The 19,059-nt window shown below is 43.8% G+C and overlaps 1 protein-coding gene across 1 annotated transcript; it reads left to right on the forward strand.

Moving 5' to 3' along the window:
- Positions 1-3,102: 3,102 nt before the first annotated feature.
- LOC115357533 (prokineticin receptor 1-like) lies at positions 3,103-18,370 on the forward strand. The gene is made up of 2 exons (XM_030049034.1): positions 3,103-3,536; positions 17,671-18,370. The coding sequence occupies exons 1-2, from the start codon at positions 3,103-3,105 to the stop codon at positions 18,368-18,370; spliced, it is 1,134 nt and encodes a 377-aa protein (XP_029904894.1).
- The last annotated feature ends 689 nt before the right edge of the window (positions 18,371-19,059 follow it).

The raw sequence follows: 19,059 nt of genomic DNA on the forward strand, positions 1-19,059 counted from the left end.
TGAAATAATATTGTCAGTATTGCACTCTTAAGAAAATGCTTTATTTTCTGCATGTTCGGCTGTTTACTATCCTCAGTAGGCTATCCTCTGTTTGTCTTATTTTCTTTCATTATTTCTTTTCTTTTTTTTTTTTCTATATCATTTTCATTTTTTCTGCTTCTGCGATTTCAACCCGAGGGTAATTAAACTTCAGGCCTAATATCTATAATTTATTCTAATTATTCTAATATTCTGACAGCTCATATGCAGCGTGTATGAGGGGAGTTACTGTGACTGATTAATGAACAGAACGGGTGAAAATTAAATAACGAGCTGTTTTTTTTCTCGGGGCTTGAACTCTCGGTAATTCTCCGTCAGTGAGCTGGACTGCATGTGGACTTGAGCTGCAGGACTCAGGTCAGAGGGCTGAACCTCGTCTATCAGCTGTACTTTAGCCTGATGTGAGCTGTTAGGATGCAGATTTTAGGATAATTCATCCTTTCAAACTGGTGAGAATTAGATTTTAAACAATAAATTGTGATCAGACTAATAATTTTCAGAAAATATTACTGCTTCATTATTTTATGGGTGTTTGTTGGCTTTGTGGTGATCCATGACTCAGGGTCGTAGTTCACCTTCATTTTTAATTACCACTGTTTGGGGCTGGGTGATATGGACAAATATCACAATATGTCAAATATCACAATATCATTGACTGAATGCCTCGATATCATTATTATGGCAGTTTACAAGAGTTATTGGTGTTTTAATAAGACATTTACGCCCTGTAGATTTCCAATAAACACTCGTTATTAGTAATGTTGATATGATGACCAGGCAGGTGAATAACAGAGCAGCTACAGCAGTCTGACGATTTCAGAAAACTGCATCCCTTCACTGTGATGCAGCCTTTAAAACCAGGAGAAGACGACACAGGTCCAGGCGTGTAATAGACCCACCGGTCCACCGGGGGGAAGCGTGGCAGTGTCACGTTTTGCATCGCTCAGGTGTGAAAACTGCAGGGTTTTATGAGAGAGCAGTAAAGGGTCAAACAAACAGACTTTCCCATGAGCGAGCCGAGTTTAAATCCAAGTTGTCACATGTGAACGCTGCCTGATTTTGGTTTGCATATTACCATATTTTGATATCCAAGATCCCCGTATCCCACTATTTAGTCTCATATCGCGATATCAGAGTAATATCGATATATCGCCCAGCCCCACCGCTGTGTCACTGTTCTGCCTTTTCACCAAAAAAGTTCTGTTTCTCAAACTGGTTTGGTTCAAGAATCCTGGGCCAAACTAAGGAACCGGCCTGTGTTACTGTCAGTTTTTGGAGTGGAGCGGTTACATCATCGATAGTGGGCGTGGCACAACAGAAGTAAACACTTCTGTTGTCATGGTGACTCCACCTGCCTGCTGTCACCTGCAGCCCAGAGCCCGACCCCTCACACCTGCTGGAAAAGTTGACCTTCATAATCTGAGTGTGAGAGGAATCAGATTGCGATTAATAATCTGTAAATCTAACCCTTTTATTCATTCTTATTTATTTTCTATATATACATATATATACACATATATATCTATAAACTTACCTTTCTTTGTATCCCTATGTACACTTACTTTTACTTACCTTCATTTGACACAGTTGGCCTGTGAATCTCCGTACCCTCTGAAGAATAACGTAAAAACTACTTACCTGAAGAAACCCCAGACATTTATCCACTGCTTCCTCTCCAATCAGGAACACATGAATTATCCCCCTAAAAAAGAGAAAAAAACAGACAAATAAATAAAAAGTATCTTCCCTGAAACTTCCTAGAGGTCCACAGTACCTGTAAAAGAAAAAATAAGAATCAGTTTACGTGCCAGTGTATTACAGAGGATTCCCTAATACCTAACCCTAACCCTAACCCTGCAGCCCTGGAAAAGTTGACCATAATCTGAGTGTGAGAGGGATCAGATTGCGATTAATAATCTGTAAATCGTGCCGGTGCCTCAGCCTCAAGTGTGCTGACTGTATCCTGGAGAAATCAGCCGGATGTGACGAGGAAATCACAGCTGCTGCACACAGACAGACAAATGTAAAATGTTGTTTTTTTTATTTGCAGAGGTGGAGCCAGGTGTGTGTGAATCTCTGTTTAGGGTTGGCAAAGACATTTTTAACTCGACCACAAAGTTTTCTTGGTTGTCATCTGCATCTGTCGGTCCCACTGTTTTCTGGTTCCAGCTGAGAACCAACTTTTCCGCGTGGGAACCAATCTATATTTAGGGGAAAATTTCAAAAATTTGTTGCGCAAACCAGAATGGAGCGAGTTCTTTGGTTGGAAAATGTGTGTGAGCGGTGGAGAGCAACAACAACATGCAGTGACGCTGACAAATCCTCCAATTTGCCGCTACACACAAACACATCACTCCAATCTCTTTGCTTTTTTTAGTTAAATTGATTTGTCCTCCCTGCAAACAGACACTTAGGATTTGAAATGAACTCTGTGTGTCTGTTTGTGTCATTATGACCAAAAACAAGCACAAGCACATCATGGAGGAAATCTCAGATCAGTCCACCAGATTTCATGTAAATCTGTTTCCAGGTTTTGCGAAATCCCGCTGACAGAATAAATGACACGTTGAAAACAAAACCTGTTTGGTGGAGGAACTACATGTGGATCCTGGAAGTATCAGAGATCAAAAAAGGCGAAAAGAGCTAAATGAGCTTCCTGGATGCTGAGAAAAACATTTTGTCAGGAGAATTTCAGATCAAAATCAAAATCGAGTTACATTCCAGTTGACCTTGACTCAACTCTACGTGGACAACTACGACCTTTCTTTTACAAAATTTATTTGATTTAAGAAATTTTAGAGTATTCATTTTTTTTTCTAAATGGTGGTGTTGATGTTGGGGATGCTGGATTGGGGAATAATGTGCCGAATATTGCAATATTTTGATGGGACAATATTGCAGCATTAAATTTGGATATTGGCAAAGCCTAGCCCAAAACAAGGTAACATATTTGTTTCTGATTAGCCCAGATGAGCAGCACCACATGTTTTTGTCGCTTTGCTTATTTTGTTTTCCCTTCGTCCCTGCAGAAGCGTCGATCTGAGCATGCCGTCCTGATCCAACATGGCCGACTCGACCAACAGCAGCCTGGCTGAAACGTCGGCGGACTCCCTGCTGGCCGCCTACGACCTGGACTACGAGGTTCCCGTGGACGAGATCCCCGACACGACGCAGGGCCGCGCCTTCTTCGTGGCCACCATCGTGATCGCCGTGGTGCTGGTGGGCATCATGCTGGTGTGCGGCGTCGGGAACTCCCTGTTCATCGTCAGCCTGGCCCGTTACAAGCAGCTCCGCAACCTCACCAGCCTGCTGATCGCCAACCTGGCCGTGTCGGACATCCTGGTGGCCGTGGTGTGCTGCCCCTTCCTGCTGGACTACTACGTGGTGAAGCAGCTGTCCTGGGATCACGGCCTGCTGCTCTGCGCCTCCACCAACTACCTGCGCACCGTCTCCCTCTACGTGTCCACCAACGCCCTGCTGGCCATCGCCGTCGACCGGTGCGTCCTCCTCCTCCTCGCAAAACACACTACAGTCACCAAAATAAAAGCCAGGTCACGGTATGGTTCTGTGTCACAGTGCCTCCGTGGCTTTGGTTCCCACACACTGGGTAGATGGGAGATGTAAAACCACTAAAACTCACTCATGTGAACAGACAGGCAGGGGTGGATCTACCGTGGTGGCCTGGGCTGGCAGCTGCCACCCTCAAAAGAGGCCTTGCCACCCCAGCTGCCACCCCAGTTTGGGCAATCTAAAAGAAAAAAAATGTTATCTCAGTGTCTACCACCCTGTAAAATTTCACCCTTTAGCTCCACACCAAGAATATTTCTCTAGCTCCGCCCCTGCTCGCAAGCGACCGCCAGGCGCTCTACACGTGGTAACCACAGAAACAGCTTCTGTGCATCCCATCGGTACAACTATATTCTCTTTAACAACATATTAAAATACATCCTCTAGAAAGAAGTATAAAACTAAATAACACAACTACTAACTGATAGGTTAGTTTACTAGGCAGTTGAGTTAGCCCTCGGTGGCTTGTGTTTAGCCGTGCGTGGACAGGTGTTGTCGAGTGCTGCTGAATGCGGCAAACAGTCGATTTTGTGGGGCGACGCTGCACGTTTCCTTGAAAAAAAGTTCAAGACGGGTGTGTGCATGAGACGAGCCCCGCCTGACACATCGCACATACCTTCCTACCTGCCCGCTCGCCTGAAAACGAATCACTTCGGTGCTTCAATCACTGTCCGTCTGAAAAGACCATAACAGCTTCAGAGGCTCATTGACAGGCAGCTGATCAGGCCAGCTGACTCTTATCCAATCACATTCTCACAAGTGTTCAAAGTGTCTCTATAAGCTCTCAGTTTTTGCCTGTACGCTGCTGATTTCATGCCATGCAACGATGCAGCTCCCTCCACCGCCCCAGCAGCCTCCTGCTGGTATAATCCTGCTGGATCACGTTGTCTACCTTTGATTTCAGCTGTGCCTGTTGCTGCGCTGATTGTTAGGATTCACTCAGCAGAAGGACAGTTGTTTCAGCGGATTCCTCCCTCATGCTGCCAGGGATCCAAAGCTCCCTCAAGCAGAGCCTGTTCGGCAAATATAACAGTGCTACCGTTTTCAAAAGATGGGTAATTCCTTGATGTGTCACCGAATGAAACCACTGGTGGCAAAGACAGTAACCCCGTTCACAGGCTTCCCGCTCCGAACAGAAGCAGGACTCCTGGAAGAAGGTCCCTGATTATTGCTGGAAATGGGAGCAGCTAATCCACCTTCCTCTCACTGGTCTCCTCTACTGTCCATCAAAATGTGATCACGAAAACACAGCCTGAAAATCATCGATCGATCAGTGATTTGTACAAGATTGACACAAGTTTCTCCACATTGCCTCTAAGAGCTCATATTTCTTTGGCCACTTGTTTTGTGCTTTATTTCTAAACCCCAGGGAAAGAAATTCTGCAAGATGGGTGGAGGCAGAAACTCAAAAAAAAAAAAAAAAAGGAGAAGGCTCGGTCAAAGAGAGACGAGCGTAGCAGCTTCACAAACAGGTTTACTTGTATGACGACGTAGCCTGTCAGGTGTCAATAAATTCAAAGTGAAAAATCTGTCAGCAGTGGGCTGTCTGTCTCACAGAATACAAACAGTTTTAATCTGCGCTTTGTAGCTTAGAAGAAATAAAAACCCTGTATATTGATGTTGTGTTTCAGCATCTTTGCACAAAAACCCCAATGCAGAACTAAAAATCCAAAAATCTGTGGATGTCATCGATGTCGCGACAGCGACATTTTGACACAGAACCATAAATCAGCCTCACAAACACACGACGCGTCACAAGCCCAACAGGCCAGTGACAGTTTTCACTTTCTCTGCTGTCAAAAAGTGAGAGAAATGAAATCTGCAGAAGAGCAAGCACATGAATAAAAAAACGCCCGCCTTGTGTAAAGGAGTAAATTTGCCATGCATGAAACGTAACTCATGCAGAGTGATCTTGTCTGAAGTTGATTTGGGCTTGAAATATTTCAAACTGTCTTCAGACGAGTTGCATTATTTAGCAGAGGTACTCCACATAGTACCATCATCATTTAGTTATTTTTCTAATGATATCCAGCCTTTATTTGATGTAACTATGCCGGTACATCACTGTGTTGTTCTGTCAGTCAGCAGATTGGTCCAAATGTATTTGATGGCTCACCATGATTTCCTCTGACAGCACTCATGGTGATCCTATGACCTTCCCTGTAGCGCCTCCTACAGGTCAAATTGTGTATATTGCTCATTAATTCCTCAAAAGGTTTTTGCACTGCTGTTACATTTGCTGACAGCATTCATGTTGCCTTCAGGATGAAACCTGGAGATTTTGGTGACCCTGTGACCTTCCCTCTAGCGCCACCGTCAGGCTCAGCAGGGCATATGCATTAGAAATAACGAGTTTGTTTTACTTCTCTTTACTTAGAAGCCCCTAAGATGCTGAGCGGTCCTTTGTATGATGTAGCTATTAAAATATAACACACACACACACACACACACACACACACACAGTGCAGACCATATGGAGCTGCACAGTCTTATCTGAAGATATTATACTTACATTTTTAGCTTTGAAGCAACCCGTATTTTGTACTGATATTGATTTTTTTTTTTTTCCAAAATGCATTTTCTCAACCAGTTTTCTTCTCATTATGGTTGAAATCCACTGAAACACATATTAAACATACTGGTTTCCATTTCAGGACATACAAGCTCCTCTGATGCTGTTTTCCAGGGTTCCAGTGCGATTCTTCTGACAGGTTCCCTGCTGAAATGCAAATGATATCATCCATAATTAATGCGCTAAAATTTAAATTTCATAGTGCATATATGCATTTCTGTATGTGTGTGTATGCAGTGATGTAGTTACAGTAAACCTGTCATATTCATCACCTCAGTGATGAATATGAGGCATCACAGCCACTGAAGACCGATATCAGCTCACTGGAAGAAAACTAGATGGACTTCTTCTGACATTTGATTCTCTTCAGTATGATAAACACATTAATGAAAACACAAATAAATGAGTAAACACATTTTTTCATCTTCAGTCCTTCCTCGCTTCTGTTTCTTGCCTCCTCCTTTCCTCGTTCGCCCTCCCTTCTTTTTCCTTCCTCTTTCCACCTCCTTTCTCTTTCTTCCTGTGTCGGGCTTCCCGCTTTCATTTTCAAAGGAGGCTGCTGCTTTCTCGCTGTGTGTACATGAGTGTGTGTGTGTGTGTGTGTGTGTGTGTGTGTGTGTGTACTGTATGAGCTTGTTGCCTTGATCTTTATTAGCCTTCCTGCCTTGTGCACATGTCACTTCCAACATTTGCTCTGCTGCTGTGAGGCTGAGAGGCCCTGCTGTGACTGCATCATGATCATGCTACAAGCAATGTGTGTGTGTGTGTGTGTGTGTGTGCGCGCGCACAGCAACAAGTAAGATTTTTTTTTTTAATCTGGTCTATTATTCTTTGTTGTAACAATGGTTTATGTACAACATGACAAAAAGCCCTCTGGTGTAAATTATTGCTTTTCCAGAGGAAAACACGGGACGCTGTGAAAAAAGAGGTACAATAGGGGTTCTTTAAGATCCTGGGGAGGGGTTGTGTGTTTGCTGATCGGCAGCTTATGGTTCCTACCGAGAAGAATGTTTTTTTTTTTTTTTTTTTTTTTTTTTTTTAGCAAGAGGAAAGAATCGTATATCACACTGTAAAAGTTATACACCCTTTATGAAGGGGTTCCTCAGGGATTCTTGTTGGGTTCCCTTATGGTTACTTTGCTGTAACATTTCCTTGAAGCTCTTTACCTTTTAGAGTGTTTTATTAACTTTATCTAACCCAGTAGTAGAGGTGTGGAGGCCAGGCGCACAGTATACAGTATCACTACTAATGTAGGTGTCCCCGATGATCCCTGATATATTGTCAAGATTGGAGTAAAAATGACACCTCAGTCAGTCTGGGATGTCCAGATCATTTTACAATATGCTGCAAATTTTTCGTGTTACTCTTGTGGAGTAAGGTTGGTACAGCAAGCCCATTTGTCACCCTGGCCAATTAGATTGCAGCAGGATCTGACTCACTTCTCACTCTTACTGCAGCCAAAAAAAGGACACAAGTGCACATTTTATTCTAGAAACGGTCTCACTTCCAGCTCTGTAAATCCAACAGACCTGACCAACTCCTTCATCTTTCCATCTGCATGTGTGAACACAAACTGCAGACACTTGATGCATGGTTGTTGTTGTCTTTATTGGTTTTTAATGGCCAAATGTCTACACTCATGACACCTCTGGCTTTCCATCTCCCAGGCTCTTGACCTGTGAGGCCCACCCTCCGAGACTTCAGCGTCTTTTCAGCTCAGTCAGCTCAGTCTTGTGATGTGCTAACTCACCTTGTTGCCTCCTCCTGGCACCGTGTTGATGAAGATGGAATTCGTTAGCTTCATTAGATTCACTAACAGGTTCTTACTGAGATCAGGAAGAGGAAGACGAAATTAATTTCAATTGTAGAAGTGCCATGTGCCAGAGGGATTTTAATGGTTCTGACAGACCACAAGCTGGGAGATAATTTGTAAAAATGGTGTCTCTTTGTTGCTCAGTTCAATGTGGTGTGCCCTCCCATTTCAAACTGCAGAGTCAATATTACATGCATTTTTTGGTTACAGTAAAATGACCTTTGCAGTGTAAGAGTCATCCCTGTGGCTCTGCTCTCCACCAGACAGTTTACAGCCTGTTATTATTTCCTTTCCTCTTCCTCCCTCCTCTTCAGCTTCATTCAAGTGCCACTGAAACATCACATTCTGCTGACAAACAGATCTGAATTTCAGATCGGCGGTGCGAGTTCATTCAAAGCAGCCCCGCCTTGTAGCTGAAGGTCTGCAGCTTCACTACATTTTCAGATTGAAGGTCAGAGACAAAATAATCCAATTTAATCCAACAGGATTAATTTAATCCAAATATAGCCCTCATTTCCATCCCAAAACCACCTAAACTAACCAGGAACCAGGAAGCAGGACTGACTGCGATTGTTTACAAATGAAGTTTTAGCTCTCAATGCCCTCTAGTTGTCAGAAATTGCTTAGTGCAGCTATAAAAGTACTTGAATAAGTTCCTTTTAATAAAGAGTGGCTAAGTAAAGTAACTAGTTACTCTGCAGGAGCAGTAACTTTGTAAATAGTTACTCTCAAAAGTAACTAACTGTAGTTTAGATATTATACCTTTTCTGATATGGTCCTCTCTCTGGGTCTGTTAAAGGGGAAGACACACAAGATTGTTTCTGATGAGCTCCAATAAAACTCTTAATCTGCAAATATTTGAAAAAGTTGTTTGCGAGGAACTTGCGAGGAACTTGGTACAAGTTTCTCAAACGACATACGCATCATTATTGGGATCAAAAACGTCTTTGATTTGTTCCGCTCCTTTTTCAGAAATAGTTGTGGAAATAGTTATTACCTCAGACTGTACTAAACTAGGACAGGAAGTGTGTTGTGTGCTTTCATACTTCTTTTCACTTCATTCCATATTCTGATTATGGTTTGTATCTCAGGGTTAGAATTTGGATTTTTGGGCCAATGTCTGAGTAAAGAAATGTGGAGGGGGTAACTTTAAAACATAAGATTCAACATCCCTAGAATTTACTTTCTTGAGCCTCTTGAAAACAACAAGGTCAGGCCATTTTCCAAGCTGTTGATTCAAATTTGGAGAAAACTGAAGCATTGTGTTGGAGTTTGTGCCGATGGCGCTGAGAGAGCGACGGGATGCAAATCTGGATTTACAGCTCGTGTGTGTGCGGTGGCAGACGTCTGTGCTCTGAAAGAAGAGCTTCAGGAAAGCAAAGAAAGAACTGCCACTCAGCCGAGGCAGAGGTTATAGATCCTGCTGTTCAGGTGGTGAATCTGATCAAACACAAACCTTTTCCTCCACAGAGACGGAGCAGAGCACAGATCCCTGCTGCCTCACGGAGGTCAGATGGTCATGTAGGCGGAAGGTCTGGGATAAACTGGGGGAACTGAGGGACGAGGTTAAGGCTTTCCGACAGGAGGAGGGAAGTGATTTAGCTGACCTTTTCCAGGTCAAGACGTCAACCATTTTGGAGCTTGAGGCTGGCGCCTGAGGACTCTGGAGCTCATGGGTCATTTCCTTTGCTACCTGCTTACCAGACTGGTCACCTGTAGATGTTTCATCTCATTGGGAATCCTTGTTTGATCCATCAAACTTTGTCATCCAGTAAGGAACGGGATGAGAACAGTGAGCTTCTGCTGAGGTGTTTTCACACCTGCCTTGTTTAGTCTGATTGGATTGGACTCTGGTCCCTTCAATGCCCTGATGTGGTCCATTTTTTCAGATGTGAAACCAGCAATCACACTTAGATCGGACCAAAACAACAAGACCAAGACCCCGCCGAGGAGGCAGTCTCTCTTGGTTATAAACCAATTCTGGAGTGGTTTGTTTGTGGTGTGAACATGAATTGACCAAGATTCAACTGGACTACAGGACTCATTTGCCCCTTTTCCACCAGAAAAAACCTGGTGCTAGTTCGGAGCTGGTGCTAGAGCCGGTGCTTAACTGGTGCCAACGAAGAACTGGTTTGCTTTTCCACCGGCCAAGAGCCAAGTGGAGCCAAGTCAGAGCCACGTCATGACGTCATCGGAAAACGTAATGACGGGTGCGCGAGACGCCCGCTCAGAATCACAATAACCATCATGAATGAATGAATGAATGAATGATACTTTATTAATCCTTTGCAGGAAATTACATTGTCACGGCAGCTTCATCACTTCAACACACATCAAACTGCACACTCATACTATACAGCGGCTGCAGCGTCTCTGTCTCTGTCCGCCCGTCCTGTCCTGAAGCCGGTGAAACTGATCAGTGAGTCGGGGATGATGTTCGTGAGCCGCGTCTCAGTCAAGCATATAACGCTGCTTTCCCGATACAGTTTCTGGCCCTGGGTGGAGCAGGATCTGGATTTATTAGCCATGCAAATACTGCTTGTGTCTTTACAAGCCTACATTTCAATACAGAGGCGAAAAACACAATTATTGTCGGCTGCCTGTCGGATTCGTGATCGGAACGAATGACAGCTATGTTTAGTTATAAAATGGGTGCTTCTCATCCTTAAATGTAATTTGCTGAGCCGCGTTCCATGCCGCTGTAAAATCAGTATAACCCGCGGCTTCTCGGGGATTATTGTTTATGTTTATAGCGTTCGCAGTTCCTGTTTTGTTTTGTAACCCCGCCCACCAATGACGCGGTGGGCCGCGTCATCGGTTCTTTCTCTGGCTCCTGTTTAGCCCCTGCTCGGAGTCGGTGCTTGCCTAGCACCAGTTTGGAACCAGTTTGGCACCAGTTTGGCCCCAGCTTGGGCGGTGGAAAGCCAAAAAACTGGTGCTAAGTCAGGCACCGGCTCCGAACCAGCCCTGGTGGAAAAGGGGTAATTGTGCATTTTGGGCTGAAGCAGCTCCCATAGCTCAGATGAGCATTATGGCCTCGTAATTAATAACAGAGAGAAACAAGTGTTAGCAGCTGGTGGTTAGCAACACAAGAGCAAAATGAATGGAGGGCTGACACAAAGCAACAAGAAGACACATTGCCTTCTGGGTATTTAGCCCAAATGAGCTGTGTGGTAATGAAGAAAAGCCAAAGCTGCTGATGGAGCTCCATGACCATGCTGGAGACTAGACTGACCAAATGGCTTTTATTCAAACATTTTGGTTCGTTTGAATGAATGAATGAAAACAAACTGAACCAAATACGGAACAAAGAATCAGCCGTTCAAACCACAGCAAACAAACGTTAGACGCGAACTCACCATAACACTCTGCTGGAAAGATGGAAAGGTTTTTGGTGCAAGTTTGTGTTTTAAATGGAAAATAAACTCTGATGCCGCCTCCCTCCCAGCAGCAGCGGGAAACCTCTTCAAACGTGGAGAGAGTTTTGCTCGGAGTCACAGCTGTTTCAGCCGGCGCTCTGCAGAAAATCTGGAGTCGTGCGTTCCCCGGTCTCATGAAACAAACAGAGAGAGACTGAGCTCAGGTCCCGACGGCAGGAGACCTTTTCACACTATTTCTCTGAGTCAGCAGGAGATCATTACTCAGTAGGTGAAGTATTTCAAATTAAAGGCTCTCCTGATGCACTTTAGTGACTCTGCAAATCCAGCAAGTCGTGCAAGATAACGAGACAAGCACACTTTCCAAAACTGAACTGATAATCCATATTTTAAAAGAAAATGCACTGTATTCTCTGAAATCTTTTTTTGTTTAATGAACATTGACGATTTATTATTATCATTATTATTATTAACCAATATTGTTAGTCTAAACTGATTCTGTTTTTTATGTGCAGTTTAAGAAGTTTTAATAATCACATCCGATCCAATCCAATCCACTTTATTTATATAGCATGATTTTAACAAATCAGATTTTTTTAACAGATTTTTTCAATCACTGTAATTTCATCATTATCATTATTATCATTGCTATTATTTAATACAGTATTAGTCTGAGTATCAACCACAGGGTAAAGTGGCATTGGTGTGACTGTCAAACTATAATTTTTCAAAGTAATAGATGGACTGTTTTGTCTCCAGTTAATACACACAGCTTCTTTATAAATTCCTTGCGTGGGGCTGAGGCAGTGGTGTTCAAGGTGTGGTCCAGGGCCCCTCGGGGGGGGCTGTGCGGGCCTTCCTCAGCAAAACGAGGAATAGTTGAATTTCGCTTTAATTTAAATGTGCACACAATTTGTGAAAGTGCACGCGAGCCTTCACAAGCTTTTAAACATGAAATCTGACGTCCATCCAGCATCACTCATCTGACCTTTAAACATATTTAAATAATTCTAAACATACTTTTCTTGTCATTTTTTGAATATATTTTGTAGCTAATTTTCTGGAAATGTTTAGCAAGGTTTCTGCTAGTTTTTTTTTGTGTGTTTTGCTGTTTTTTTTTTAACAATTTTTTTTGCCAATCTTCTGGTCATGTCCCTGTAACTTTTCACTGTTTTCTTACTTATCTGCTGATTGTTTTTTCCCCCTGCATGTTTTGGAAAGAAATCCAGTGAATTTGCTCAAGTTTCGAAGGGTTCATTCATAGGCATCGCTACGACACAAAAATATGTGACTGAGTGATTATTTTATTAGGCTTTAACCCATTTAATCCCACCGGTCACAATAGTGACCGTAAAAAAATGTTTCATTTCTAAGGCTATAAAAATGTTACTGAATGATCTATCAAAGCATTTCCAGCAAATATTGAAATAAGAAAGGGTCTCAATGAAATATGTGCAGTGTCACATGTTTACTGTAAATTGTCACATGACCAGAGCTGTTTACTTCGTGTTTGCGCCAAGAGAAGAGGATGGCAGCAATAAAGCTCCCAAAGAAAAGCTTAGTAAAGTATGTTAACATAAAGAGAGGACATAGATTTTTGGTACACATCATGTTTAAGGTGTCTAGTATTGATGTATGCATTTGAAATTACACAACTTTGTTCAGTGTGGTCATAGAACTCACAAGCATGTCACCGGCAACAATAGTGACCGGTGGGATAACCCATTGTATCTACATGCTAATACACATAGGCTAACTGTTCTACCTAACTTTCTGCTGCTACCTACCTTTCTGCCTAACTTTACACACACACCACACACACACACAGACACACACACACAGACACACACACAGACACACACACACACACACACACACACACACACACACACACACACACACACACGGACCCCAGGAAGACTAGCTAGCCAACTACAGTTGTGTTCAAAATTATTCAACCCCCATTGCAGTAAAGGGTTTTAGGAAATTTAACATTTATTTATTTTTTTTTTAAATCTTTTTTAAAATGAAATCTTACAAGGACTTGTAAATTAGCTAAATGCAACTAAAATTACAAAAATGCTTTTTCTAATACACTAACAAATGTCATTTTTCTGATTTCCTCATTGACAAAATTATTCAACCCCTTAAAGATTACCGGTCTTAAGAACAGAGGTCTCAATCAGGTGTTTTCAATCAGGTGTTGAAAACACCTGCAGATGTGAACAGAACCATAACGAGCAATTATTAAGCAGATTTAAAAGGACTGGTGAAGTCCAGGGGATGGTCAAAGAAGTCAAGAGAAGAGGTAATTTCTCTTCATTAGCAAGGATATGGATATAAAAAGATAGCAAAGACATTAAACATTTCAAGAGACACAATTGGAAGCATAATTTGCAAGTCTAAAGCTAAAGGCACAGTGGAAACGCTACATGGACGTGGCAGAAAGAGGATGCTGTCAGCGATTGCTGTCCGGTACCTGAAACGAAAGGTGGAGAAAAATCCGTGGGCGACAGCTGAGGAACTGCGACAGGACTTGCCAGAGGGAGGTATTCATGTTTCGGCCCAGACAATAAGGCGCACACTGCGGGATGAAGGCCTCCGTGCAGAACTCCCAGGTGCACCCCCCTGCTGACTCCAAAGCGCAAGAAGAGTCGACTCCAGTATGCCAAAAACCACGTGGACAAACCACAAAGGTTTTGGGATACTGTTCTCTGGAGCGACGAGACAAAATTGGAAATCTTTGGGCCTATGGATCAACGATATGTCTGGAGGAGGAAGAACGAGGCCTATAAAGAAAAGAACACCTTGCCTACTGTGAAGCATGGCAGTGGGTCAGTTATGCTCTGGGGCTGTTTCGCTTCTTCAGGTACAGGGAATCTCCAGCGTGTGCAAGGTACCATGAATTCAATTAACTACCAGGAGATCTTGGGTGCAAATGTCATGCAATCAGTGACAAAGCTGAAACTTGGGAGACGTTGGACCTTCCATCAGCACAACAATCCCAAGCATACCTCCAAATCTACCATGGCTTGGTTGCAGAAGAAGGGCTGGAAGATTCTGGAGTGGCCATCGCAATCGCCCGGCTTAAATCCCATAGAAAATCTCTGGTGGGACTTGAAGAAGGCAGTTGCAGCACGCAAGCCCAAGAATGTCAATGAACTGGAGGCCTTTGCCCTTGAGGAATGGGCTAAGATACCTGTAGATCACTGCAAGAAACTTGTGTCAAGCTATGTTTCACGTCTGAAGGACATTACCTACTGCCAAAGGGTATTGTACTAAGTACTAAGGATGTATGTGACTAAAAGGTTGAATAATTTTGTCAATGAGGTAATCACAGAAAGGACATTTTTTGGTATAATAGAAAAAATATTGTTGTAATTTAAGTTGCATTTGTCTGTTTTACAAGTCCTTATTTGATCTGATTATGAACAACATAAAAAATAAATGTCAAACTTGCTAAAACACTTTACTGCAGTGGGGGTTGAATAATTTTGAACACAACTGTAATTCTACCTAACTTTACACACACACACACACACAGACAGACACACACACACACACACACACACACACACACACACAAACACAAACACAAACACACACACACACACACAAACTGCATAGGTCAAATAGGCCTATATTCAGTCTGTCCAATGGTTGATACAACACATTATCCCACCGGTCACAATTGTGACCGATCATAAAACACACTTTTTCACACACTTTTCCATGAAAATTTCTAAAAATTATGATTGATTGTTTCAAAGGGCTACTAATGACACATGATTTGGATATTTTTGTGTCTGGGAAAAATTGGGTAATAAATGGGTTAATCACCACTTACAATTTATTTGACAGGTTTGACAAGTTGATAATTCCATCATTAATGCATAGCAGAATATCTTTTCATATCAGAGTCCTGAGGGCAAAATCACTTCCAGAGCTTAATGAGAACTTGGGGGTCCAGAAGACGAAACGGTTTGAAACCCCCAGGCTGAGGGTCATTAAGTCCATTAACTTGTAAGATTGCAATCTGGTTCGCAGCCATTTTTTCACAAGATCCTCCCTTTGACCGGTTTGAAAGACAATTTTTTTAAAGACATGGCAGAGAAGTCACATGTCACCACCTGTAGCCTCGTCTGTTAGTAACCATGGATATTTTCCTTGGCGTGGCGCAGTGTCTCTGACTCAGGACGGTTTGGTTTCTGTTGCAGTGATGGCAGCTCCTCATCCATCCATCATCAGCTTTAACTAACACGGCTGCTGCGGCCGGTGGGAAGAACTCAGCTGAGTAAACTTCTCCCGGTTTCTTTAATCATGGCTGACATCCCCGACCACATAAAAGTAGCATCCGTGAGGAAGGAAAGCTGGATAATTAATCTCCACGGATCTCAAAAGGTCAAAGTGGATCCGAACTCCCTGTGAAGCGCCGAGTTCACCGAGCGGAGGACGAGCAGCTCGCAGCACGTCTCCTCACGTCCTTGTGAGCTCCGGCTCAAGGGAAGGAGAGTTTGAGCCATTTAACTGTGACATCCGTCAAATTCTCCGTGTGCTACATAGAAAACATGGGTGCATTTGCATTTGGCATCTAATATTGGAAACACAAATAGGCCTGTTTTGTGGTTGTGGTGCTCTTGTGTTGTTTTCTGGTTTAATTCCCTTTACTATGCATCATAATTTCAAAAATGGCACAATTTTTCAGCGCCATTGTTGTTGTGTTGTATCATTGCCCCAGCAACCCCAAACAACAAAAAAAAAAAAAGCGACAACAACAACAAAAAATTAAAAAATTAAAAAATTAAAAAAAAACAGTGTACCTCCGGGCAGAGTGGTGCAGGATCTTGGGAAATGGTGTTTACTGGTTTTAAGTAACAAAATTCTCTTCTGTATTCTGTTCTGTTCTAAATTCTTTGTTGCAGTTTGTGGACACAACATTGAAATCTGCCCCTGTGTTCTCTGGCTAAGATAACCGCCAGCAGCCCGTTTTTGGATGCCAATGGAAAGAAAAGATTGTCCAAAATGTAAAACCATCTTGCCATTACCATCCTAGGAAAAATGACCCATCAGCACCTGCGTCAGTGATTTTTGTAGCTTCCTATTGGATTTGGTGCTATCGATCTGGCACCGTGCTGCACCAGAAGAAATAGAAAAGGAAATAAGAAAAATAAACATTACAAAAATAAATGCAGAAATAAGGAACAGAGCATATGTCAAAAGTATACCTATATACACCATATATACACTGTGAGACCGCACTGTTGAATTGTTGTCGAGTCCTACAGGTATAAATGATTGCACAGTTAAATGGTCAATAAACAGTAAAATATTGTACAGTTGTGTTGTATTTTAAGTCAGGCCGAGCCTCTGACCCTCTACAAGAGGCGTTAAAAACTCTGATGGCCACAGGAAGGCTGGACTTCCTGTACGTGAGGAAAACACACCCTGTTGGTCCACTGAGTGTCTGATGGAGTTTGGTCTAGTTTTATCCGCTGCTGTGCTCAACGTGATGTTTGAGACCTGCAGCAAGGGCGGCACATGCACGCGTCCCGCCGACCGAAGTCTAATCCCAGTTTTGCAGTTTTACACCCAAATCGCAGCAGAGGTGAGTGGGCGGACGCATGGCGCCATCGCCTTGGAAACAGTCCTGACAGGATCTGACAGCGTCACAGTCACGAACACAGGAACCAGTCATCTGGTAGAGATGATTGTTTTGAACACTTTTTCCTGACAAAAATGAGTGAGCAGCTGTTTAAGGTGGGTAACATCACTCACCTGACTTTAAATTTGAAATGAATTCCAGCCGATGCTGCTTTTGGTTTAGGTTTTTGTAAGTTGCCCTGGAAACGTCACAAAGTGCTCAACTCATGGGGCGGGATGCAGGAGGCGGTGTGCCGGGAGGCGGGAGGTGCTGTGTTGGGTGGTGGGAAGCGGTGTGTCGAGAGGCGGTGTGTTGAGAGGTGGGAAGCAGTGTGTCGGGAGGCGGTGTGTCGGGGGGTGGTGTGCAGGGAACACACACCGGACATACCGCTTCCTATCACTTCCATGACCGGTGCTGACTTCTGGTCAGTAGGTCAAAACAGGTTCATGACATCAGCGCAATAGCCTCTGCATCATCACCCTCTTGTGGTTAGTGATAGAAATGATCTTATACATAGATCTGCATATTTTTAATGAGGGCAAGATTTAGAGTTACATTTAAGACATAAAGGACATTTAAAAATCACTCGACTGGGACTTCAAGGTTTCCAAACCACGCACTGTCCACACCTCTTTACACAGTCTTGTCTTTGTGTCTGCAGGTACATGGCCATCCTTTACCCTCTGAGGCCTCGTATGAAGCACCAGACGGCCTACTGTCTGATCCTGACCGTCTGGATCGTGCCCATCGTCATCTCCATCCCCTCCGCCTACATGGCCTCAGAGACCACGTACCCGCACGAGGCTGGACGGACCCACAAGACCTTCTGCGCCCAGATCTGGCCGGTGGATCAGCAGGTCTACTATCGCTCCTACTTCCTCTTTGTCTTTGCCCTGGAGTTTGTGGGTCCCGTGATAGTCATGACTGTTTGCTACAGCCAGATCTCCAGAGAGCTGTGGTTTAAGAACATGCCGGGTTTCCAGACGGAGCAGATCCGGAAGAGGCTGCAGAGGCGTCGGAGGACTGTGGTGGTGCTGATTCTGGTGCTGGTGGCCTACGTCCTCTGCTGGGCGCCATACTACGGCTTCACCCTGCTCCGCGACTTCTACCCGACCCTCATTTCCAGGGACAGGAACTCCCTGGTGGCCTTCTACATCATCGAGTGCATCGCCATGAGCAACGGGGTCATCAACACCCTCTGCTTTGTGAGCTTTCGAAACAACACCAAATGCCTGAGGACAGTGAGCAAGTTCCCGCTGAGGTCGGTGACCTTCGTCGCCGGCAAGAAGAAGTCAGCGGATGACGGGGACGTGCGCACTTCATCACTACGAGTGTCAGAGGAGCTCAAGAGGGCTCCTTGAGATGTTTCACCTCCATCTCGGCAGACAGCGTGAAACCCAGTCCTGGATCTGCAGGGATTCATCCTGCACAGAGACCAGGAGCAACCACGTCATCTTGCCACTGAAATAGGCCCTTTGAACTCACACTGTCAACTGTAACGTCAAACGATTTGCACCAAATACGGGACATAAGGCAGGGCTTTTATGTGATTGGTTGTTGATGGAAAATGTCACTCCAAAGTTTAGCTGCAGCAAATCTATAAGTGTGACCAGATGAGGCAGCTGCCCTTAGCTTGGACCAACATTTCTCTGGTTGTAGAAAATTCCAGCTGGTTTCTGGGGTGGCTGGCACTCACACGTTTTACCGTATAAAATCATTTCAGCGAGCACGACTGCACACAGCAGGTCGTCAACTGAGACAAGACCAGAACATCAGCAGGACGAGGCATCTCCAGTGACAACTGAACATTAAAGGAACACTCCAGTGTTTTGGGCAAAATTCAGCTTTTCCATCTTCCCCAGACTGAGACCGGATGTTGGACACCGTCTTCACCAAGTCTTTATGCTAAGCTAACGGGAAAAGCTACCCATAGAAACTGAACCACTGGATGTACAGAGGAGAAAATGGTGTCCAACATCTGGTCTCAGTCAGGGGAAGCATCAGAGGAGACGGTGTGGACTGATCTGCGTAAGACTGAAATCTAAGTCAA

The sequence above is a fragment of the Myripristis murdjan genome, chromosome 1 (genome assembly GCF_902150065.1).
Source record: "Myripristis murdjan chromosome 1, fMyrMur1.1, whole genome shotgun sequence".
Lineage (NCBI taxonomy): Eukaryota > Metazoa > Chordata > Actinopteri > Holocentriformes > Holocentridae > Myripristis > Myripristis murdjan.

What these genes read in the sequence shown, in the direction of transcription:
- LOC115357533 (XM_030049034.1), top strand. Translation starts at nt 3,103, where the DNA reads ATGGCCGACTCGACCAACAGCAGCCTGGCTGAAACGTCGGCGGACTCC. An exon ending in CTGGCCATCGCCGTCGACCG is followed by an intron (nt 3,537 to 17,670) that starts GTGCGTCCTCCT and finishes TTGTGTCTGCAG; the next exon opens with GTACATGGCCATCCTTTACC.